At 40.8% G+C, this 24,510-nt stretch overlaps 1 protein-coding gene across 1 annotated transcript in view; it reads left to right on the forward strand.

Annotated features, from left to right (window-relative positions):
• ZC3H12C (zinc finger CCCH-type containing 12C) overlaps nt 1–24,510 on the forward strand; it is a 25,399-nt gene extending 889 nt beyond the window's left edge. The window contains exons 2-6 of the mRNA XM_009578698.1: nt 4,630–5,396; nt 17,716–17,855; nt 21,176–21,410; nt 22,318–22,424; nt 23,114–24,510. Of these exons, the coding sequence (XP_009576993.1) occupies nt 4,630–5,396; nt 17,716–17,855; nt 21,176–21,410; nt 22,318–22,424; nt 23,114–24,510 (2,646 nt within the window). The remainder of the gene's footprint in view (nt 1–4,629; nt 5,397–17,715; nt 17,856–21,175; nt 21,411–22,317; nt 22,425–23,113) is intronic.

Here is a 24,510-nt window from a genome sequence, read left to right on the forward strand (position 1 = left end):
AAAAAGAGGTTTGCATTTCTACCACATGCCCTATTGTGTGAACATATGCATGAGTCTATTGAAAGTTTTCAGAAGATGGGCAGGCCACCAGTTGCTGGTCTCCTGCAGTTCCAGTAGACATCTGTTGCCCCAGAGCATTAACCAATCTGTTCAATGGGACATCCTTCCTTTGTTGGATAGAATGATGCAGACAACAGCACTCGCTGAAATACAATGGTAATTAAATACATAGAAACTACAGCAGTAGGTATTTATTACATATTCATTATTTTATTTGCATTGTTGCAGTATCTTTATCGTTTGGATAACTGATACATTCAGGTTTTTTTCTTTTCTGATTAGCTCTGCACTTCTGTTTGTGACAAGTAATGACAGTGTTTCAAAAACTGTGATTTCGATATTTTCCATTTTATATTTAGAAGACTTAGAGGAAGTCTGCCTGTGTGCAAACATGCTGAACTATTTCACTGTAGAATGTATCTTCAGAAACTTTTGGTGGTCCTTTGAGAATGCACAATTTCTGTTACACCGTGCCACATGACACACTATTTTACTCCTTGTTATTTTCCTCTGTGAACTAAATTTGCATTAAACTACTTTTCTATGTTCAGTTGTAAGCGGAAAATACTCTGAATACACATTAAAACATTAGGTGATCTACTTGCCCACATCCCTTTGAGAAATAGAAATATTTTGTGTGAAGGTGAATTAATGAGCTGGTTGTTGTTAATGGTTAGTGGAAAATAGTGGTGACTTATAAGAAATGGGAAAATACAGTTCTACAATGTAGTCGCACAGTGCTCATTCAGAGTGTTCCATTTGTACTTAATAAATGTCTTTGACTCATTAATACAGTATTTTAGGCCTTTAACAGCAAACCTAGTGTGAGATACTGTAGTTTTAAACAGGCTATAGTTTAAAACTTACGTTGTCATAAGTATGTCTAAATTGGGAGTTACCCATTTTATTAACTTTTTCATAAACACAAATTCTGTTATTCAGCTCTGGTGAGCATAACCAAAAGTTGAAAACTTTCTTGAAAAGAATTTTTTGGCTAATTTTGTTTGTTTGTTTGGCTCTCAGTTGAGTCAGAATTCATCACAGATATTTTTCTTAGCTGTATTGCATTGTATTAGTAAGCATACTTTAAAAAAATATGTGCGTAATGAGAGTTCCTTGTAAATGAAGAGTACAAGGAGTTCTTATCTGATGTTACTCCTTGGATAAATGTGACCTTTTCTGGTTTTCGTGAGCTTTATTGTCCTATATATAGGTACGCTAGTGCTTATTTGGAATACAAATTCATTCAAATAGACTGGTGAGCATGTTGCTCTTCACTAACCAAATCAAAATAAAATAATCAATTCCAGCAGTGTTCAGCAGTGACATCTGATTTTCATGGTTCTAATCAATGAATCTCATAAAGGACATCATGTTGGGAGCTCCAAACTCTAGCATTTCTAAGAGATGCTGCTGACCACAAATGTGGTGTACAAAGTTCACAGACGTTGTAAAAATTTGTCTGAAAATAAATTCAGTTTGCATGCAGGGTTTAGGCAAAATGCCAGGAATAGGGTACTGCTTGTGCAAAACTATTTAAGAAATCATCAGCTTTGGATTTACAGTGTTAAATGTCATTTTAACTACCCTTTTAAAGCAATAGTATGGTGACTATATACTGTCCATGGCAGATTTTAAAGTTGCTGCTCTTATTACTGTCTTATTCTTTAAATAGTTTCTGAAAAACAGTAGAGTTCTGTGCAAAAGAAGCAATTGTATATTGGAGCAAGATGGAGATTGGCATGAGACTTAAAGCACATAGATGCAAAGCTGATTATGTATACATTCCCAACAATGGACAAAGCTCAGTTTATGGTCATTTTTCATATGCAGTTGATGTGCAAATCATCTAAAGTATGTTTCATATAATGCCTGATCTTCAGACACATTCGTATGCTAGTGACTTCTTTGAATCCCACTGGAGGGTGTTACGATTGTAGTGGCTGTAAAGCACTTAAACTTCAAGGGAGAAGCGATTGGAGAATGACTTAAGTATTATTTTAACTAACACTAAAAAAAAATAAATCCTCTTTCTGATCTGTGCACTTCAAGCTTTGTTTATTCCATGCTGTTAATATGCAATCTCCTCCTCCTCCCTTCCAAAAAAGTCCCTCCCTCTACTTCTACTTCGATACTAAAATGACATTTCACAGTACACGGATTTAGGCAGTGACCCATTATCTCCCTGTATTCTGTGGCGGTGATACATGAGCCAGCTCAACTTTTCAGTCCAGCTTAAAAGTGTTGCCCATTAACTAGACTTCCTCGAGTCAGAGCAGATTGTGGGGTTGGTGGAACAATGATGTCGGGGCTTCCAGATCGGTTTGGCAGCTGCATTGTTCTCCAAGGGGAAACCAGACGCACTTAAGTCCCGCTCTCTTTCATGGGCTTTTGTTCATACCAAATTATTCTTTCGCTGTGCTAGTATTCATGATGGTATGTTAAAGGAGCGCATCCTAGCAACTAAAGGCTGGTTGCTAAGCAGCCTCGCTTCCAATAGGGGTTTCTTGTTTGAGATTTTTTTTTTTGGGGGGGGGGGGGGTGTCAGTTCTGTGAAGGCCACAGTGTTGGGTTTTTTAACTGTATCCTTTTATTGGGATATTGTGATTTTTTACTAGCGCTGTGCCATCAAGTGGATTACGTTAGTTAATAAATCACTGTGTGAAAAGGTTCATTTCCTAAAGTCTCATTGTGTTTAATCTGTGGTGTTGCTTGAAATCCTAAAGCTTCGAGTGAAGAGAAAGTAATATTCCTTGATACGCTGCTTGAGAGTGTTACAGCCCTACTGCCTTCTAACAAGATCAGATCTAAATAAAACTTTAGAGTAATTTTCTTTCCTATCAGTCTTGCCTGGATTAAGGTGTTGGAGATTAAAACGCTGATGATAGATTTATGTATTTATTATTTTAACTAGAAATGCTTAAGTAAAATAAGTTTTTGTGTCCCATAACCAAAAAGCTCCACGACAGTGGTGGTGTCTTGGCACTCGGCACCTATAGAGTCTCTTTTTACTGAACTGTCGATTGGATTTTTTGCTTGATTCTCTCTAGTCTTAAGCCTGGATAAATTTCTCTTGTGTGCACTCTCAGATCTTTATCCCAAGAAGAGGAAAGTACACCCTATTTTAAAAACACTGGGTCGTTCTTAAATGCTAACCTGTAAGGGGATGGGAGAGTTAATGTATTTGCTGACAGATTTTGGCTGTTCATGAGACATACCTGTAATTTGTATTAGTATACATCAAGAGATTCTGTTTGATATAATGTTTTGTCTCAGTATATCCTCCTTGATGAAATTTGTGTCTGCAGTGTATTTGTCAAGTTCAAGTATGTCCTTTGCCTCTGTATCTTGCTTTTATATTCTGCCTTGCAAGATGGAAGTGTGAAAGAACTCTTTGTTTCATAGTCTTCCCTTAATGTAAATTCTTCTTTTTCATGGTAACCTTGCAGTACAATTGGTCCATATGGTCCATTTTTATCTATGAGAAATAACTTATCTTTTACTTTCTTTATTGAAGCAGTTAGCAAAGATTCCTGTTTAAAAGAACAAAATAAGGGAAAGATGCCTTTAAATGTAGATTGTGGAAGTAATCCTTGTGATGAAATGGGTAGCTAAGTTCTGTATAACTACCGTTATGCAAAATTCCTCCAGAAAAATGGAGGCAGGTGTATGAAGTCCAGAAAACTGCCACTTTTCCTCTTCCGTTCTTCCTACGTAACTTCGATCTATATATTTAGTGTTGATTCAGCAAAAGGCTTGCACAAGTCTAGTTGAAATCAGCTTTTACTTTTGTTGCCTTGTTGGCCTGATGAATGGTCTGTTGCAATCAGTGCAAAGACTTCCATTGGCTTTATTGGCCATTAGATCAATCCATGTGTCTAAATGCTGTATGTGTTAGTAACGCAGCACTCTGCTGAGAGCAGTTAGTCTTTCTTGACTTAGTTATCACTTTATAGGGGAATTTAGAAATAGTTTGAGTGTATTCAGTTGAACTGATAGTGTCTTTTAGGGCCAGTAAGTTTTTATTTAATCGTGTTTTCTGTTACTAATTCATTTTATGTGTTACGATGTCTTATATTTGCCTAATAAGCCAGATAACCTAGTACTGTGCTAATTTCTTTCTATTCAACAGAGAGTTTAAGGTATTTAGTTTCAAAAGCTTTTCTAGTACTTGTGTTTTATAGCTGCATTTTTTTTTCATTGTTACAATGCTGTCTTAAGCTAGAAGAAATATCTCGGTTCCTTTAAATCATGACAAGACTTCTGTCTCTGCGTTACAGTAGGTAAACTTGCGGTGTTTGGTTTCCTATTCTTCATCATAAATGCATTTCTAGAACTGTTTAAGTAAAAGCATTTGATATACTTAGAAAACAGATGATCAGTTTTTTATCCGCTTAGCTATGGATGTTCCTCAGGAAAAGTTTTTCCCAAAAAAAGTTTTCCATGTTTAAAAAAAAAAAGTTGTATTTCTCTGCTGGGAGAAAATAAATGAAGTTCTGAGGAAGCAGCAAGAAAATACAAAACAAGTAATATGTGTAACCAGTTGCAACGTTTTTGTTCTCTTTTTAGGAATACGGAACACTTTATATTCAGGAATACAAGAAAAACAGCAAAGTGGAGTCAAGTACATGCAGCAGCTTCATGGGCTTGAAGGATCATCTGGAGCATGACTTAGGCCACCTTTATGTGGGGAGCACTGGCACACAAATAAATGCAGTTGTACCTTGGTCAATGGCGGAGAAGCCAACAATGGATAAGGTTAATTCTAGGAAAGAAGACATAGACAAGGAGGCATCTGAAGAGACTTCTGGAAGCTCCAGCTGTGACTCTGAAGAAAGCACAAATTCTGATAATGATTCAGAGAGACCGAATAATTCTGCATCAGAATCACATTTATTGCCTAAGACTCACCGACAGCTGTGCCGATCTCCTAGCTTAGAGCCTCATATACTGAAAAGAAATGAAATCTTGCAAGACTTTAGGATAGAAGAGGCTCAGATAGTACCTAAGGAAGTCAAAAAGCCCCCTGATGTGGTGAAAGAATATCAAACCAAACTGGAGTTTGCACTTAAGTTGGGTTACTCTGAAGAGCAGGTTCAACTTGTACTCAATAAACTTGGTACTGATGCTTTAATAAATGATATTTTGGGAGAACTTGTCAAACTTGGGAATAAAACTGAGACTGATCAGACTGTAACTAATGCTAACACTAGTGTAATGCGTGAAGCGTCTTCCGTAGAGTCTCAGAGGTCAGAGTCTCCGCTGCAGGAGGATGTGACAGAGGATGGTGACAACCTGAGGCCAATAGTTATTGATGGCAGCAATGTTGCAATGAGGTACGTGACCATGAAGCTTTTGCTTTTATATTTAAATGGAAACAGAATGACCTTGTCCCATTCAAGCACTGATGTTCAGTATAATTGCCTAAAACTGTATGCAGGTTTTCTCGCAAGCATCTTTGTCAACCACACAGTATGCCAATCTTGTAATCAGGCTAGAGGTCTGTAAGAGTTCAGTGGTCTGTACTCACTGTTAGAACAATCATAAGTTAATGCCAGTCTCCCTTTGTAGGCAGCTATCAAATCTTTCCCTCCCACTGCCAGTCTAGTATTTAATTAATTTTTGGTAGGCACCATTGCTGTGGGCAATTGCTGTATCCAGTTTCATACAGGAGGTTAAAGTAAATGTAAGATTCCTTAAGATTATAAAATAGTGATTTAGAATTAAGTGGCATAAGGGATACTTTTCCTTGGTAGGCTATTCTATGATAACTGATCTGTCTGTAAAATTGGCCTTGGTTATCAAATTTGGAGTTAGGTTTTATTGCCATTAATTCCTGAGATTACTATGCTTTAGACTTTCACTTACATGCCCACAGATAACACAAAAAAACACCCATCCTGACACCAGTCATCTAGGTGCATAGCAAGAAACTTCTCTGTAGGGAGGCAAGAGGTTCATGCTTCATCAGTGATTAGAGAGAGAAGGAAATGGCAGAGAGACATGCTGAGAGATTTTTTTTTTTTTTTTTATGGCTATATAAATGATTAAATGACAAATTGATTAGTAATTAATTGGGTAACTCATAAGGATTATCTGATTACTAGCATCATGATTTAGAAGATCAATTTTAGTCTTCTGATGACTTGATGTGGTTTTCATTAGCTTAGTAATAAAAGTTCGTGCAAGACATTTCTGAGCTAAAGGCCCACGTTTTTTTAGCTCCTAATCAAGTCAACTACCTTTAAATGAGGCTTTTTAAAATGGAATTTAAATACAGCTCTTATTTCTGCCAATATGATGGGTTTTGTTTATTTAAATAGATGTGTAAGCCCATAAAGCAAGGATATTTCTTCTTTGTAAATGGGGTATTCCTGTGAGTTCTTTCTACCTGATGTGTCATTCCTAATCTTTTTGTTCAACTTGAGCTGTAGAGGAAGTATGTCCAGTTGAACAAACACTATTCTGGTACTCAACCAAGAAGTTATCCAGAGACTTCTAAAATGGGTTTGGATTGTGTTTCACATAAATCCAAAACGGTTGTGTAAGTGTTAGCTAGTTAGCACAGCTCAGACTTCGTGGGTAGACTTAGGTTCAACTTCTCCCGCAAACTGCACTGAACACATTCCAGAAGTAGCTCCAGATCAGTCACTTTTCCTTAATGTTTATTCAGCTGTTAGCATAAATATTTAGGACCTGCCTTCTTATGCTCAATTTACTTTCTTGACCACCTACATAAAATAAGCCAAATATGAATGCATGCTATGCATGCTACAGGGCCTTATAACAGATTAAATCTATTAATATAACAGTCTTTCTCTATCCAAGAGTCAAATTAACAGGTCTTTACTTGTTTTCTACCAAATCTAATCACAGAATCATTCAGTTTGGAAGGGACCTCTGGAGATCTTCTAGTCCAATCCCCTGCACAGAACAGTGTCAGTTCAAGGCCATGTCAAGTTGGGTTTTGAATGTCTCCAAGGATGGAGACTCAACATATTCTCTGGGCCAGTGTTTGAATGCCCTCACTGTAAGAATTTTTTCTTTTTTTATGTTTAAACAACATTTCCTGTATTCCAATTTGTGCCCATTGCCTCTTGTCCTGTCACTGGACACCAGTGAGAAGTCAGTTTCTGTCCTCTTTATTCCCTCCCATCAGGTATTTATACACATGGATAAGATCCCCCTGAGCCTTCTTTTCTCCAGTCGCATCTCTCTCGGCCTCTCCTCGTATGACAGGTGCTCCAGTCCCTTGATTAACTTTCTTGTCCTTCACTGGACTCTCTCCAGTATTGTCCATGTCTGTTTTATACTGGGGAGCCCAGAACTGAACCCAGCACTCCAGGTGTGTCTCACCAAGGCTGAGCAGAGGGGAAGGATCACCTCCCCTGACCTGCAGGCAGCGTTTTTCCTAATTCCGCCCAGGAGGCTGTTGGTCTTGGTGTTTACCAGAACCTCAAGGTCCTTCTTTTCAGAGTTGCTTTCCAGTTGGTTGGCCCCCAACCTGTACTGATGCCTGGTGTTAGTTCTCCCCAGGTGCAGGATTGGCATTTCCCTCTGTTGAACTTGATGAGGTACCTGTTGGCCCATTTCTCTACCCTGCCAGGGTCCCTCTGAATGGCAGTACACCCATCTGGTGTAGTCCTCCCAGTTATGTGTCCTCTGCAAACTTGCTGAGGGTGCACTCTGTCCCATTATCTAGGTCACTAAGGAAGATGTTAAGCAGTGCTTGCCCCAGTATCAATCCCTGGGGTATACCAATACTGATTGGCCTCCAGCTGGATTTTGTGCCACTAATCATAACCCTTTGAGTGCAGCAGTTCACCCAGATTTCAGTCCACTCTGTCCCCTTATCTTGCCCATACTTCATTACTTTGTCAGTGACGATGTTATAAGAGACAGTGTCAAAAACTTTGTTAAAGCCACAATAAACAGCATCCACTGCTCTCCTAATCCCCTGAGCCAGTCATCTCACCATAGAAGGCTATGAGATTGGTCAAGCGTATTTCCCCTTCATAAATCCATGCTGACTGTTCCCAGTTACCTTCACCCAATCTACGTGATTTGTTAGGAAAGGGCTTCCGGGAGAATTTGCTCCATCACTTTTGCAGGGATCAAGGTGAGGCTGACCAGCCTATAGTTCCCAGAATTGTCCTTCTCACCTTCCTTGAAGATAGAAGGGGTATTTGCTCTCTTCTAGTCCTTAGGAACATCCCCAGTCACCACAACCTTTCAAAGATTACCAAGAGTGGCCTTGCAATATCAGCCAGCTCACTCAACACCCTTGAGTGCATCCTATAAGGTCCCAGCAGCTTGGGAATGTCCCATTTCAGTGTTCCCTAACTTCTGCTGAGGGAAAGTCTTGTCCTGTCACCTTTGCCCAACTTCCTGCACATCAGGGTGGACCAATCTTGAGCTTGGCAGAGGTGATCCTTGAAAATCAACCAGCTCTCCTGCGCCCCTCTTCTCTCCAAGGTCATATCATATGGGATTCTCCTGAACAGGCCGAAGTCTGCTCTCCTGAAGTCTGGGGTTGTGATCCTGCTTTTTGCCTTGCTCTTTCTTTACAGGATCCTGAATTCCACCACTCATGGTCACTGCAGCCAAGGCTGCCCCTGACCTTCACGTCTCTGACCAGTTCTTCCGTGTTTGTAAGTATGAGGTCCAGCAGGTTCCCTCATTGGGTCCTCGATCACCCATGTTAAGAAGTTATCATTAATGCACTCCAGAAACTTCCTGGATTGCTCATGCCTTCCTGTGTTGGCCAGCCTATTGGCAGAAGACACTTTTGCTCTGCTTTTGGTCAGCTGGTTGGCGAAGGTGCTTTTGTTCTGCTTGGTCAAGTGGATCCCACCTTTTCCTAGAAATCAGTCCTTGATTATGAAAGCTGGTCCCATGTTTGTCGAAGATGAGTCCCTGTTGCTGACACCAGCTGTGTAACCAGTTGTTTACCGGCAGGATCTGTCCTTTCCCCTTCAAGAAAATAGGTAATAGTAAATAAGCACTTTAAATACTTAAAAGGAAAGATTTCAGCTTTTACATGTAAAAGAACAATGTTCAGAGCAGTGGGGGAGATACAGGAATTCACCTGCAGTTCAGACAATCTTGTTCAAATTTCTGTATCTAAATGTCCAGGGTCCTGTTACGAGTAACTAACCTATAAATTGGCACAGTCTATTCTTTTCTTTCCTCTTTGCTTTTCCAAGCTGTGGCCAGTGAGTTCACTTCGGAGTTGCTAAAGGGAAATGGGCTTGTGCCCTGAGCAAGACTGTAGATAGTCTTTCGAGATACATTCTTGGGAGCTCTTTCATATGTTCTCACAAAAATGGGTAGACTGTGATCTATATTTTTACTCCTATGTTGTGATAAACGTACTTGATGATACCATTTACTATTAGAATTATTCTAGATAAGAACTGCTCGTTTGCCTTTGAAGGATGTATTTGATGGGGGTGGGAGGAAAGTTTTGTGGAGAAGGTTGAGGTGAGTGATGTCCAATAATACAAGTAGGATGAGACAGCTGTCCTCTTCTGGAAGGATCAAACACTGTATGCTGCTATTGCATGACTAATTAAGGATGCAATTTCACAAAACAGCTAATGAGTGACACAGAGTGACTTACTTTCAGCCTCGCCTCTATCTCACTGCCAGGGATGCTTTCCTACCTGCATCTCGTCTGGCGACTGCAGCTGCAAAATGAGTTGATTCAGCTTCCTAATTCAGAGGAAAAAAAAGAAAATCAGAAACGATTATTTTTCTGTTAGACCTATAAATGAAACCCAATGTTTTCAGCTGATGATGGGTAGATTTGTGAGTTCCTTGAGGGCAGCACAGAACAACGCTTGGGCCAGAATAACTTATTCTGGCCAGCCAGAGCCAGCATGTATGCTGGTCTAGTCTGGTGACGACTCCTGTTCCAGACATGCTGCTTTAGCAAACTGTAGTTAAAAAAAAAAAACAAACCTCTCAATTTTTCTGCCTTTTGGTAATGCTTGGAAAGCTTTTCTAATATTTTGAGATGGCATTACTTGTCATTAGTGCCTTAAACTGAAAACGGTTGATCAGATGCATCTTGTGTATTTCAAGTTTAAAGCTCCAATATTGACTAAAGAATATGAATTGGTTAAAGTTTTAAAACCAGAGCAAACCTCCTCTTTCAACTGAATAGCAGTAAGGTGGCTTTTGCAGGCTATGCCTTGAAGAATTGCCATTTAGTTTCTATGGGTTTCTTCAAATCTGGTCTTGTTCTTTTGTTATTCTAGCTTTCATGGTGTTAACTTAATCCTTTTCCAGAAGAGAAAAGATGACTAAGCCTAACACACACAAAGTCTTTTGTTAGAACGCTCTTATAGATGAAACTGATTTTTCTGTGCGTGTGAGTAAACTTAAAATCAGAGCTGAACAGCAAATTAGACAATCCCCTAGAGCAGCTGTGGAGCTCTTGATAGACACTTCCCACAGCTGAGTGAGGCTGGACTCAGGGATAGGACCCCGGGATTCAGTCGTGCCATACCTGAGCAGTAACCTGTGTTGGCTTTCCAGAGAACTGTGTAGCTCTAACCCTGCTTCATGAGGTGGGGGCTTTTTTGCATGTAGATGGTGATGTTGTAATGCAAATCTTCATTTAGAACCTTAGTCCACATGAGTAAGAAAGGCATTTGTCCCTTGACATAACAATGCACTCGGGACCTTATTTAGTGTAAACTACACACCATAGATACTAGACAGATAACACATTTCAGTCAATAGTAGTTCTGTATCCCTGTGTGATGAGATTTAAGCTGCCCTAAATTTTCCCTTTACATGACTGAGGAAGGCGAAAGAAGGTGGTCTATGCCCATCTAGCAACAGCAGATTGTCAGCTCTTCACCCATACAGCTGTTCTCCAGTGTGTTCTTGGACCTGCTTTTCATGCATCCCCAGCTTCCTGAGCTGAGCCCCCGCAGTCTGGAATGAAGGGGAGAAAGTCCTGTTTCTCCGTGAGGCAGCAGAGGCAAGGTTTTGAGGTTCTCTTTTGCGCCTTAATTTTAAGACTTCCCTTTACTGCTGAGGTTGAGAGAGAGGGAGTTCCTTCTGAAAAGAGAAATATACTGCAGCATATTTGCAGTCCTTTTTCTTTGCTTCTCCTTTTCAAGGGTAAGGTTGGGATGCGGAAAATTGCCTAAAATTAGTTATTGCTGTGATTCTTCTCTTTGGTGGAATCAAAGTCAGGCTTTTGCCACCCAAGAAGTAAAGAATAAGTAATAGAGCTGTTAGTTACAAAGACAGTGGGAAAATTTTAACTATTTTATTAATTTGCTTCTGTTCCATATTTGTTAGTTTTCCCTGGCTACCCTGGGTGCCTTCAGACTTTCTTTGCTAACAGCAAAAAGAATGAATTTCAAATTTTACGTAAATGTACATAAAACTTTCTGTTGAAAACATAGGCAAAAAAGAAGTCTGCTGTGCTTACAGAGAGAGCAACATGAAGACAACACTGATAAGCAAAAAACTGGATATTTTATTTGCTGTATTATAATTTTTAGACAACCACTTTCAGATGATATAGGCAAAAGAACTGAAGTATTTTGATCACATGCCATCTGGGTTTGCAGGTTGAAATCAATTAATCTTGTTTTGAGCAATTAGATTCTTCTGAAAACTTCACCCTTAAGATTCCCAGTCCATGGAAGTGATGCACTTCAGTTTCCCTTTTTGGAAAACCTTCGCCTGTATATTTAAATGGTGCTTGATGGTACTTCATTGCACAAGGGAAAACGCAACGTGAGATAACCATCACATACTTAATTTTTATTTGTGAGAGGAAGATGCTGATTTGGGGGGTTTGTTTTTTAGTTAAATGCACTCCCACTTAAGACAGGTATTTTACAGTTTTCTTAGAGCTTTCATGCCCAGCCATCCCACCAGCTGTAGATGTTCTAGGTTCTTGGTGGCATCAGAAACATATACCCAGGCCTGACAGACACGACAGAGACCCCAGTGCCATTCAGGAGTGGCATTCAGCTGGAGGAAGTGTGAGATACCCAAAGGTGCCTAAACCAGCATTAGACATCTCTGCTTAGGCAACCTGAGTCTTGTTCCCTTGTGTTAAACACGAGGCAGGTCGTTTGGCCGTAGTGAAAGGTTCGATGATACCCTGTCTACATAGAAGTTTTTCCACAACTGCAGTTTACTCCCTGCAGTGTCAGCCGAAGGATGGTTTGATTTGTCTCATCTATGCCAGATGTAGTTTTAATTGCATATGTATTATAACAATCTAACAATTTAGCTGCATTAGCCTCTTCTCAGAGTGTGTGTTGCTGAGCTTGCTAGACGTGATGGTACCTTGGTACCTTGATTCAGACATTCACCCTCCAGTGGCACCGGCTGTCTAACGCAGCATTTTCCTTGTTGCCTGACTTGTTTCTTAGGTTGTTTTGAGAAGTCACTTTAAGGAATAGATAAAAATATTTTTCCAACAAGTAACGATCGTGTGGATAGGAGCTTGTCACTGGCAGCTCTGAGTATAACTTCTCTTTGCCTGTTTTGGCCTCTGACTGCTGATTGCGTGACTTGCTCGGTCAGACACCCGCGTGCTTGTGCGGCTGGCGACCAAGTTTGCCGTACTCTGTAGAGTGCCCTGGCATTGGAAGCCCCACAGACGAAAGATGTTTTGAAAGATGTTACAGCTTCCAAGGTTTTTTTTCCTTCAAAGACCTCAGAGCATTGGGGTGATTTGTCATGGGCTAATGGAAAAAAAACATTTGGGAATGGTTTCATCCATTTTGTGTCAACACCAAAATGTATATATAAGGAACAAATGCAGGACTGATAGAAGGCCCAGGTTACTGAGAAATGCTTTGGGACAAATTATTACTGTGATTAGGAAATTAGTGGAGGTTTTAAAAAAAAAAAAAAAAAATCAAAAAAAGGGATGAGGGTAGTGACAAAACCAGGCTGCCAGGCTAATGAGTCACTAGTCTGATACAGGGTGGAAATTCTCTCTCTGTGCTATGGACTGAACACTGTTTTCTTCCTATAACATGATGGAAGAAAATAGTTTGGTAACTCTCGAAATTTACTAGGCTGATCTGTGTTTTAGTTTTGTTGTTCCTGCTTTTACAAGGAAAGTATCTTGATGTGTCCAAATTTCAGTTGTATAAAAACCTGTTTATATATTACAACAGATGTTACTGTAGACCTCAGCTCTAATGTCTCTTGTCATCAGTGTGTATGTTTTTTGTAGCTTTCAAAATCTGAGAGCTCCATGTTGGTTTGAATATCGGGTTAGAGCATGCCAGAAGTCGCAACTATTTTAAGTAGTCAGTGTTTTAGGAGTATACCACAACTCTTTTCAAGACTTAGTCACTTGAAAATCTTGTCTAAGGGCTAGGAAGGTAACAGAGGAAATGAAAATGTTCTCATCGTATTTTACCACTTTCTACTAACTCTGTTAGCCTAGAAAATGCTTGATTGATTTTTGCTCAGGAAGTGTTGTATTGCTTTTTTTTTCTCTTTTAAAAATAAAACCACAGCTATCAACACGCCAAATATAAAAGTGGTGATGAAAAGAGTTGTTTGTTCATGGTATGAAAGAGAAATAGATACATTTTAAGGAATATAGTTTATCTTCCTTCAACTCAGAGTGGTAGATGAAATACAGTCAGCAAGCAGAACCAAAGCAGAATACACCAGTGTCTCACCCAGGGCTACAGCTGTCATCCTGACTGCTCTGAGCTTTCACATATTTGTAATTACTGGGAAGAGATTTTTGAAACAAAGTTCCTTGAGAAAGAAGTACAAACATTTCTCCTCTTCTTTACGACTGATCAGAAGGAAAAAAGTCAGAGGAAGAAGCATGATTTCAGTCTTTTCACCATATGATGTATCATAAAGCTGATGAAGCACGGAGATCACAAAAAGGAGAGCATCAAATCTGCATGAAAACAAAACAGAAGAAAAGAACAAATTTTAATTGCACATCTTTTTCGCAGAGTTTCTCATTAATCATTTAAATTTCTTGGAATTTGTATCCGCTCAGATACCAGCTTAGGCTTGTGTCTGAAAAGGAGCGGAAAAAAATGTGAAGACTTATACAAGCTATAAATCCACTTGCTCAGCAATGCAGAAAAGCTAGTATGCATTGTAATGCATTTCCCGTTTCCATTTCTTAGAGTTTAAGTATATTTAAAATTTATGTTCTGGATGAAAGAATTTTAATGGTCTGTGTTAGGCAAGAGAAAACTAAGGAGCTGAACTGCCTGGTCCTCCATCTGCCTTTAAAAGTGTGGCTTGAATTCCAACCTGATGTAAAGCAATAGGCAAGAATGTCCATTTCTTTCAGGGAGGCCAGGATTTCATTCCAGAAATGATTTCTCAAACTTACAGGAAGAAACATACTGTAACCAAAATGCAGTCTAACAAAACACTAGTTCGCTGTCAGGAGTGAAAAGTGGGTTTAACCATTTGAAACCATGGAGATTGTTTAGAGTAATAACAGTACAGTGATTTCACTGGAATTTGGTAGCTGGAACAAGCCCTTCCTGACTGGTTTAAAATGGATTGCAGTAAGTTTATGGTTGCACATGACCTGCTGATAGCATGAACAGTAACTTCTTGTATCTCAGGCTTTGCAAAGGAGGCCTTATGGCTGCACACTGGGTACTGAATGCACCCAAGTGTCCTGATTTTGTGTTGTCGCAGGGAGATGTAATTAGACTTGCCATGGCTGGAAATACTATTGGCTATTTTTCCTATGCATGTCTGCATGTGCATTTTTAAATGTGACATATCTGTGTGTGGTTTGGTTTCCCATTCCTGGGAAGTTACAAAATACACAAAGATACTACTCTTTCAGCCAAACAATCACAAGAATAATTGTATAGTATAAAACAATGCCTAGAAAAAATATTGCTATGTGTTTTGTTATTACAGTGTTATTACAATGTATCAGTGTATTACATGATATTGCCATACGAAACAGGGAATGTATTATTGCAGAAGGCTATACCCATAGCTAAACAGGATATTAAGATACATAGATGTCTTGCTCCTGCCAGTGTTCCTAGCATAGCCCCATAGCACAGAATATAGACTTAAACTATCCTTGGAGTACCCTGTGCCAGCTAAAATCTACAAACTTTGATTATTATAGCCAGCAACAATTGCAATATATTATTACGTTTCCAGGTCCTGTCTCCAGCATCATTAGAAGAGGAAGTAGTACAGTTCCTTGCTTAAATCCAGATAATGATATTGGCTTCTTTTTTTTCCCTCTTTTTTTTTAATTGTTCTTTTTTTTCTCTTGTTTGGGGCCTGTGACCTTCAACACAGCCTCTGCTGAGGATGATGCTTTGTGAGAGGCGTTAGCCATGACTCATTCTCTCTCGACACCTAGATACAGGTGAATGTGTACGCCACCTCCTTCGCAGGCTTCTGGAATCTGAACGTTGTTTCAAAATTTTTCTCACTTTTACTATGTCACTTCATCCATTGCACAATTACTCAAGCTCCCTCAAATTATCAAGGAACGTACTGCCGTGCTATGTTTTAGGAAACTAGAAATAGTAGGTACTTTAAAATGGTCGTACTAAAAAAAAAAATTTTAAATAACTTTCTGGTGTTTTTATTTACCTCAAAACATGCAAGTAGGAGGAACTTTTAGGATCCCTGTGTCTATCCATCATATATTGTCCCCTTCACAAATCAGTCCATGGTGAAGGAATTATCTTTTACCTTTCTGGAAAGCAGATTGTGGCATCCATGCTATACACGACAAGCCAGTCAAGCGAAAGGTAACGGCTTGCTGCCATGCTCCTGTGTTTCTTCTGCTACATAGAGCTGTGGGGCTGGGAGAGACCTCAGAAAAGCTGCTCTTCTCCTCCTGTGCATGGAGAACCCAGACTGGCCCCAGAGGAGCCGTCTGACTTGTTCTGCAAAGTGTCCAGTGAGGAGATCCCAAAATCCATGGGCAGACTGTCCCACAGATCAGTCAGAAAGCTTTTTCTAACATACTGCTTAACTGTTCCTTACGCTAGTTAAGGACTTTTCTGTCTTTACCCAGTGGAACTATGGTGGGTCGGCCACAGCTGGCACCCGGGCACCCACCCAGTTGGGTGCTCACTCCTCCCACCAGCAGAACAGGGGAGAAAACAGGAGGAACATGAGCAAGAAAACTCATGGGTCAAAATAATGACAGGAGAAGTCACTCACCAAGTACTGTTGCATGCCAATCAGACTCAACTTGGGGAATTCAGAATAGAATAGACTATTTCAGTTGGAAGGTTAACATAAATATTTAATTACTGATTCAGATAATGGGAAACAAAAAAGACAAACATTAAAATACTTAGGGAGAAGAACATCTGTCCTCTTCTTTTCCGAGGCTCACTTCACCCTAGACACCTCTTTTCCCCCCTGTTGAGGCCACAGGTGACGCTCGGTCCCTTAGAGAGGCAGTGAACGGCACTGGGGCTTGGGGTCAGGACATGGCGGTTTCTCTCTGCTGCTCCTTCCTCATGCTTTTCTTCCTGTTCTCCACAGGCTGCAGTGCCTCTGGGGGTGTACCTGCTCCCCATGAAGCACCTCCTCCTCCTCTGGCCTTGGTGTTCCCGCATTCCCTTCTCCTCCCATGTGGAGCTGGCTGGAGCCAGGCATGCCAGGCACGGGGCAGCCCCTGACCTCTTCTCACAGAGGCCACCCTGCAGCCCCCTGCTACCAAAACTTTTCCATGGACACCCAATGGTTGATTGCTGTCCTCTATTTTAATTATCTCCAGTATATTGAAGATTGTTTTGTTCCTCCATAGGCTGCCTTTTTTCTCCAGATTAACTAAATGCACTTCCTTCAGCCTTTCCCCATAGGTCTTGTTTCACTTTCTTTTGGATTCGTTCCAATTCCTCTGTGTCTTTTGTAATATGTTGTGCCCGAAACTGGATGTAGAAGTTGGCTGAGGATTCATCTGCCTTTAGAAAATGACATAATTGCGTTTCTTGCCTTACCTCAGACAGTTATTGCACAACAGATGCACATCTTTTGTTTTACTTGTGTCTGATCCGTTTCTGCTGAACTGTCTCTCCGCGGCTTTTTTAATACACAATTAATTTCTCCTTCCGAAGTGCAATGCTAAGCAAATTCTTAGTTTTGTCATGTTGATTTTGGACGGTCTCTCCAGTTTGCCTAATCTGTCTTGCAGAGTGCCTGCCACCCCCTTGGGCTTGGAGTCCTTCTCCTCTCTCTTTCCACACAGAGCTCCTGCAGTGCGGATCTGCTGTCTCTTCCCCTGCCACCATGCACACCGGTGCTCCGTACTCATCTGCTGGCATTTCCTAAACACATTGCACTCTCTCATGTTGGTGTTTCAGGCCTCCTGCCTTCCCTCATCAAGTCTCTGTGGTTGGGCTATAAGGATTTTTAACGCGCTCTACTTATTTGTTTTCCTTACTTGTTGAATCTGTGTACAGATGCTAAAAATGTTTGCCAGATTTAGTATCCCTCTCCCACTCCATTTTGCAAGTGATGGCAACGTTTGGGCAAGGGTCAGAGTGACTCCCAGCTGCCTTCAGAAACCACAGCGCAAGTGAAAAGCGTGGCTTTGAGATACACGTTTCCCTGTGCTCTGTTTACACTCATAGAAAAGCGAAGTCATATAATAAGGAATTTTAATGTGTGTTTCAGCCATGGGAACAAAGAAGTATTTTCTTGTCGAGGAATCAAATTGGCAGTAGACTGGTTTTTGGAAAGAGGCCACAAGGATGTTACAGTGTTTGTGCCAGCATGGAGGAAAGAACAGTCAAGACCTGATGCTCTTATCACAGGTAAGCTCTGTTCCACCTTCGCTGGTTTGTTTGATGCTTTGCACAGCAGGAGTGCTACTGCTCAAATGAACAAATCTTTAGAAATGAAAGACTGTAATAGAAAGCATCTTTGGTGTAGTAACTTCATTGCGATCTTCAGGAAGGAAAAAGACAAAGTAATGCCCTCTCCAAGTCCTCCTTTTCTGCTCACCTGATAAATTTTCCATTAACATTGCTACTTATTTCTTGAAGAATGTAATTGCCATTTTTTAAATCTGTTACGCTGACGTCGCACTGGCAGCGAAGAGGTTTGAAGTTAGTGATTCACTGGGTGATCTTGCTTGTGGCGAGCAGATTCTGCCCGGCTGGCCTGTCTGCCGGTCACCTGCGGTGAGTCACTGCCCGCACTTGGGGTTACGGGACTTATTCTGACAGAAAGAGAACAGTTCCCCTTTTCATCATTACTATTAACAAGTGAGATAGCTTTTGAAAATCTTAATTCTGAACCTGTTTATCTAGGAAAAAAAATTGGTGGAGGCATTTATTTCTTGATCAAATTAATTGATTCTGTGTGAAGGCTGGACAGTTGTCCTCCCTCTGCCCTAAAGTTGAAGCAGAGGAGAATTCGGGATTAAAAAACCCCCTAGAATTTAGGGGGGAGGGGGGTTTTGGGGGGGTCTGTTGGGATTTTTTGAACATGGCTATCTTTAAAGGGGGGGGGAAGCTTTTCAAAGTAGTAGCTATGGCTCCTAAAAGAATATGGAAGCATGTTTTGATTACCATGTGCATTTTCAAATATCTCGAAAGATCTTCACAACACTTCATTTCATTTTCTTGATTGCTACTAGAATATATCATGTTAATGCAAAAAAATGTTTGGAAAGCTGCTCTTCTCCCCTCATCACAGGCAGTGTGGAGCCTTTCTCTTGAAGCCTTTCTCTTTCACTATGCTAGTGTTTGAAGTATGAGAAGAGCATTGGCTAAGTAATAAAGATTTGGCTATTTAGAAATAAATTGTGACATCTGCTAGAGCTGTGGATAGGGCTAGAAGCCCCAAAAGGAGTTTCAAGAAAGTAGCAAGACTTAGAATTGACCAGTTGTCTAGCAGTGAAAAATCAGTTTGCCATGTGTCGTCATGGACCCTGAAAATGGGAGGAAGATCAGAGAAGGTTATTGTATCCTCTGTAAAACAGAGGTTTCATCAGTTTTCTTATCAGGACGCAGGGAGCCTGTTTGCTACCAGTCCTGCAGAATACATTGTGCTGACACTCCGTTTCCAGAGATATGCACCTGAAATATGCAGCCACTTGGAATTTTGAAAAAGTCTTAGATGACTAATGTGAGGATGGTTCTAGACTGTCAGTATTTGTGAGAAGCTTCTTGGATTAAACAACAGCTGCATCTTTCTTATTATTACCTGCCAATCATCGCATGGCAAATTTTTTTATTCTTAGTGAGGAAAAAAAATCACCTTCCATCACACTCTTACTCATCATTTACCACATGGCGGGAGGGGTGAATACAAAAAGGTTGGATTTCATTTAAAATCTTGTGTTTTTTCTACTAAGCAGATAAATGCTTGTATCAAATATATTACTTATATGTAATATTAATGCTGTATTTCTTCCTGTTGGAGTCTTTTTTTTTCCTAGATGGAACATGTTCCCTGTCAAGTTTCTTGTGCTACAAAACAGTTGAGTTATTTGAGATCTAAACCATTATTAAGAGCCATGACTCATATTCACTGCGCAAGCATCTTCTGCCGTTTTAAATGTTGCCTAGCCTTTTGTTTATTTTTTTTTTCATAGCTTGTCTGGTCTGAGGAGAGTGATAGCTAGGAGAATTGACCCAAGGGGTATGTGCTTCAGTGCTAGGTGCACTGGTGCTACGTCCAGTATCTTAGTTCAGACCAACCTCCTTAGGCCATCTTTCAAAGCTCCTCAGGATATCCAGGTCCCACACAGAGAAAGAGAAAATGGTTTTGGATAGGTGATTCACGGACTGTGCAGGACAAGAAGGAATTAGATAAAATGTTAAACGCACTTATTTAGCAGGATTAAAGAGAAATCTGTTTGGATTTGCTAAGACTTTATATATAAAACTGTAAACCCTTCAAGGAAAGATATGTTCTGAACTATTACCGGAGGTCAAATAAAACAAACAAAAACCCCCACATTTACTTTTGGTTACAAGATGACGTTTGACGTCTTTTTAGAGAATTGGGCCCCTCACTACAAGAAGGACATTGAGGTGCTGGAGCGTGTCCAGAGAAGGGCAACGAAGCTGGTGAAGGGCCTGGAGCACAAGTCTTATGAGGAGCGGCTGAGGGAACTGGGGCTGTTTAGCCTGGAGAAGAGGAGGCTGAGGGGAGACCTCATCGCGCTCTACAACTACCTGAAAGGAGGTTGTAGCGAGGTGGGGGTCGGTCTCTTCTCCCAAGTAACAAGCGATAGGACAAGAGGAAATGGCCTCAAGTTGCGCCAAGGGAGGTTTAGACTGGACATCAGGAAAAACTTCTTTACTGAAAGAGTGGTCAGGCCTTGGAACAGGCTGCCTGGGGAAGTGGTGGAGTCACCATCCCTGGAAGTATTTAAAAGACGTGTAGATGAGGCGCTTAGGGACATGGTTTAGTGCGCATGGTGGTGTTGGGTTAACGGTTGGACTCGATGATCTTAGAGGTCTTTTCCAACCTTAGTGATTCTATGATTCTATGATTCTAATGCTGTTAACATTTGTGAAGAGGCTGAGTGTTTGTACAGAATGTGGGTTTTCTAGTCCTTGTGGGTAGTAACCCCTTCTCTTGATGGGCAGAAACTTTTATGAGGCAATCCCATTAATGTGAGCTACTGGAATTATTTCAAAATCTGTTTCTTGCTGGGTACCACAAAAGGTCTGTCTTTATGAAGGAGCTCAGTTATGGGAAACCCTTGGCTGTACTTGAGTGTAGCCCTCCTGTTCACCAAAACATTCAGTGAGATTTAAGATTTTTCTTTTTCCCCCTCCTCAACCAGAGGAGTTTTTCACAGGCATTTTGATAAGTAGTGTTTCTTTGAACCACAGCAACGTGAACAAGGTCCCCTGTATTGGTCTTAGAGAAATTATGTGGAGCAGGAGGTTTCAATTTGTTTTGGGGTTTTTTTTTGAAAGTATTGCCAGTTGACTGCTGACTGTAACTTCAAATATGTATCAGACACCTTCTGCTGTGCTATAACCATTTAAGACATGTTTGGTACTAAATGCTTGGAATTTCTTCCTCAAATCTAATGTCTTTGGAGATTGAACAAACATCTTTTTCTTTTCTTTCTTTTTCTTTTTTAACTTTCGATTCTTATTCCTTGTAGATCAAGAAATCTTGCGTAAATTAGAAAAGGAGAAAATTCTTGTGTTCACACCATCCCGCCGAGTGCAAGGGAGAAGGGTGGTATGCTATGATGACCGATTTATAGTGAAGTTGGCCTTTGAGTCAGATGGCATCATTGTTTCTAATGATAACTACAGGGATCTAGCTAATGAAAAGCCTGAATGGAAGAAGTTCATAGATGAACGCTTGCTGATGTATTCATTTGTTAATGACAAGTAAGTCATTCTATCTTTATACGTGCCACTAAAATAATTGAGAAAAGGACAGTTTGAAGACTTGTATGAATTTCTTATCTTACACCCAAACCATTAGGTACATGTAGGAAAACAGGAGGAATAGCTGATTATAGATTTGGTCTTCTGATTAAAAGTACTTGAACTCTCTTTTTTGCTAGAGCTTTTTTATAACAATATCTTTATATCTTTTTATGCTATTTTTTTCCCTTTTGGTGTATATACTATATTTGGTGTATGTTATGGTATACTGTTCCAATTCTCTTGATATGCTGAGCCAGCATTTTTGAGTGCCTGTGGTTAGACTCCTAAATCCTAGAGTCACAGAAAAACCCATGTTGGAATGAACCTCAGGAGGTCTCTAGTTCAACTGTCTGCTTAGATCCATCTATGGTATCTTCATACCCTGGCATACAGATCAACTGCAGTTACTACTGGTGGCTTCTTGTAATGGGAGGGACTCAGTACTCTGCCAAGCAGACACTTGTATTTGAGTGCCTTAATAAGAGTCCTTGACAATGAGCACAGTTTTGCCAAGTTAGTTGTGGCGTTTTAAGAAATCGCTGCCTGTATTGCTGCCTTTACTTTGATTTAGGAATGGGTTGTGTGCAGCCCTGCTCTGCCGCAGAGCAGTCAGCTGAGCTAGACTGAAGATGTCTGAAGCAGACTAGGGGTGTCCACACAGTCTATTTCTATGACTTATCTCTCGGGCAGTACCTGCAGCAGAAAGGTGGCCTTTCAAAATAGCTTTCAAAGTACCCAGGCTTAAAAATGTCAGTATGGCAGGTTATGGTGTGGGACACAGTTATGAGGTTCTTGGTCATTGCATGAGGAATATGAAAAGGCTTGTTTGCTTCCATAATACTTTTTTTTTTTTTTTGCTTTATAGATTTATGCCTCCTGATGATCCTCTGGGCCGCCATGGTCCAAGTCTGGACAATTTTCTTAGGAAGAAGCCTATTGTGCCAGAACATAAGAAGCAACCGTGTCCATATGGTAATTTGATTTAACGCATCAGTTTTCTGTACTGCTGGGACTGGGGACCAAGCTCCTGTTTTATTTTAACACTGCCAAAAATAAAAGCTTTTTAACAGAGGTTTTTACATTGTTTACATTGTTGTCTTAGCCTGAGAATGGTTGAAATGCTGAGCTGATGGTTGAAACTAAAGTGATTTTTTTCATGTGCTAGTTAGAGAACATTTCTATCTACTAGTTGAACTAAAGGAGCAACTTTATTAATCTTTCGTAGGAATAGATCCAAAACAGCACCTAAATTCTGCAGTCTCCAGAAAGCCCTTTTCTAATGTGATTTGGTCATAAGACATCTAAGTTTTCTTCCAGAAAATTGATTGAGCTGTCTGAAGGTTAGCTACTGAGCATCCCTACAGGCACACCACCATCTTGACTGAGCTGAAACCTGCTGGTCTTACGACTCTGTGTCATGTTCAGCTCAAAATGTGGCTGGTAGTGTTGGTCTGCATTCCTAGAGCACTAGCTGCAGCACACTACACTGCCTCTTTTTCCCCACAATACAAGAGAGGAGATCTTACCCTGTGTCGCACAAAACCATTTGCAAGATCTTTCAAATCATCAGTAGAACTTCAAATGAGGGGCATTTCCATTGTTTGATGATTAACAGATTTTGGTTGAAGTTTTTTTTAATCTGATTGTGTTTGTATTAATAGGGAAGAAATGTACCTATGGACACAAATGCAAATACTACCATCCAGAAAGAGGAAATCAGCCTCAGCGATCTGTAGCTGATGAACTTCGTGCCATGTCTAGAAGCACAGCTGCCAAAACTACAAGTGAAGGAGGACTGGTAAAAAGCAATAGTGTTCCCTGTAGCACTAAAAATGATGGCACTTCTGAGCTGAAGCGTGCTGCTCCAAAGAGGCAATCAGATCCTAGTATAAGGACTCAAGTCTATCAAGACTTGGAGGAAAAGCTTCCCACCAAAAACAAATTGGAAACCAGGTCTGTACCTTCTTTAGTTAGTATACCAAGTTCCTCTGCTGCAAAACCCCAAAGTACTGCACCTTTAACTAACGGCCTTCCATCCGGAGTTCACTTCCCACCTCAGGATCAAAGACCACAGGGACAGTATCCTACAGTGATGATGGCAACCAAAAATCACGGAACACCAATGCCTTATGACCAGTATCCAAAATGTGAGTCTCCTGTGGATGTAGGGTATTACTCTATGCTGAGTGCATATTCAAATCTAAGTATATCTGGTCCACGTAGTCCTGAAAGGCGCTTCTCCTTGGACACAGATTATAGGATTAGCTCTGTAGCTTCCGACTGCAGCAGCGAAGGGAGCGTTAGCTGTGGCAGTAGTGATTCCTACGTGGGTTACAGCGATCGCTCTTACATGAGTTCGCCTGACCCACAGCTGGAGGAGAACTTGAAGTGCCAACATATGCACCCCCATGGCCGCCTTAACACTCCGCCCTTCCTACAGAGCTACCACGAGCCTCTCACACGAGTGCAAAGCTATAGTCACGAAGAACCAAAGCATCACCACAAACCTCCAATTCCATACATGGCTGTGCATCTACAGCATCCAACAGTCGGTGCTCGTTCTAGTTGTCTGAATGACTACTCTACATCTCAGAGTTCGTCACATTCAAAGACCATGCATCTAGGGAGAGCCCTTGTGTCCACGAGAATAGACAGCGTTTCAGACTCGCGTTTATATGATAATTCTCCATTAAGACACAGAAAGCCTTATTCTGGCCAAGATGGGCTTGGAAGTTGGGATAGGCAGAGTTACGGGATGGATGCATATGGCTACCGCCAGACCTACTCCTTGCCGAGTAACCCCACGCAGCCGTGTTATGAGCAGTTTGCCTTCCAAAGCTTACCTGAACAGCAGGACCAGACCTGGCGCGTACCTTACTGTGGAATCCCTCAAGACCCTCCAAGGCACCAAGACACCCGGGAGAAGGTTTACATTAACCTCTGCAACATCTTCCCCCCTGATCTTGTGAGGATCGTTATGAAGAAGAACCCTCACGTGACGGACGCTCAGCAGCTCGCTGCAGCTATCTTAGTGGAAAAATCTCAGCTAGGTTATTGA

This window comes from Fulmarus glacialis, unplaced genomic scaffold (genome assembly GCF_000690835.1).
Source record: "Fulmarus glacialis isolate BGI_N327 unplaced genomic scaffold, ASM69083v1 scaffold5955, whole genome shotgun sequence".
Lineage (NCBI taxonomy): Eukaryota > Metazoa > Chordata > Aves > Procellariiformes > Procellariidae > Fulmarus > Fulmarus glacialis.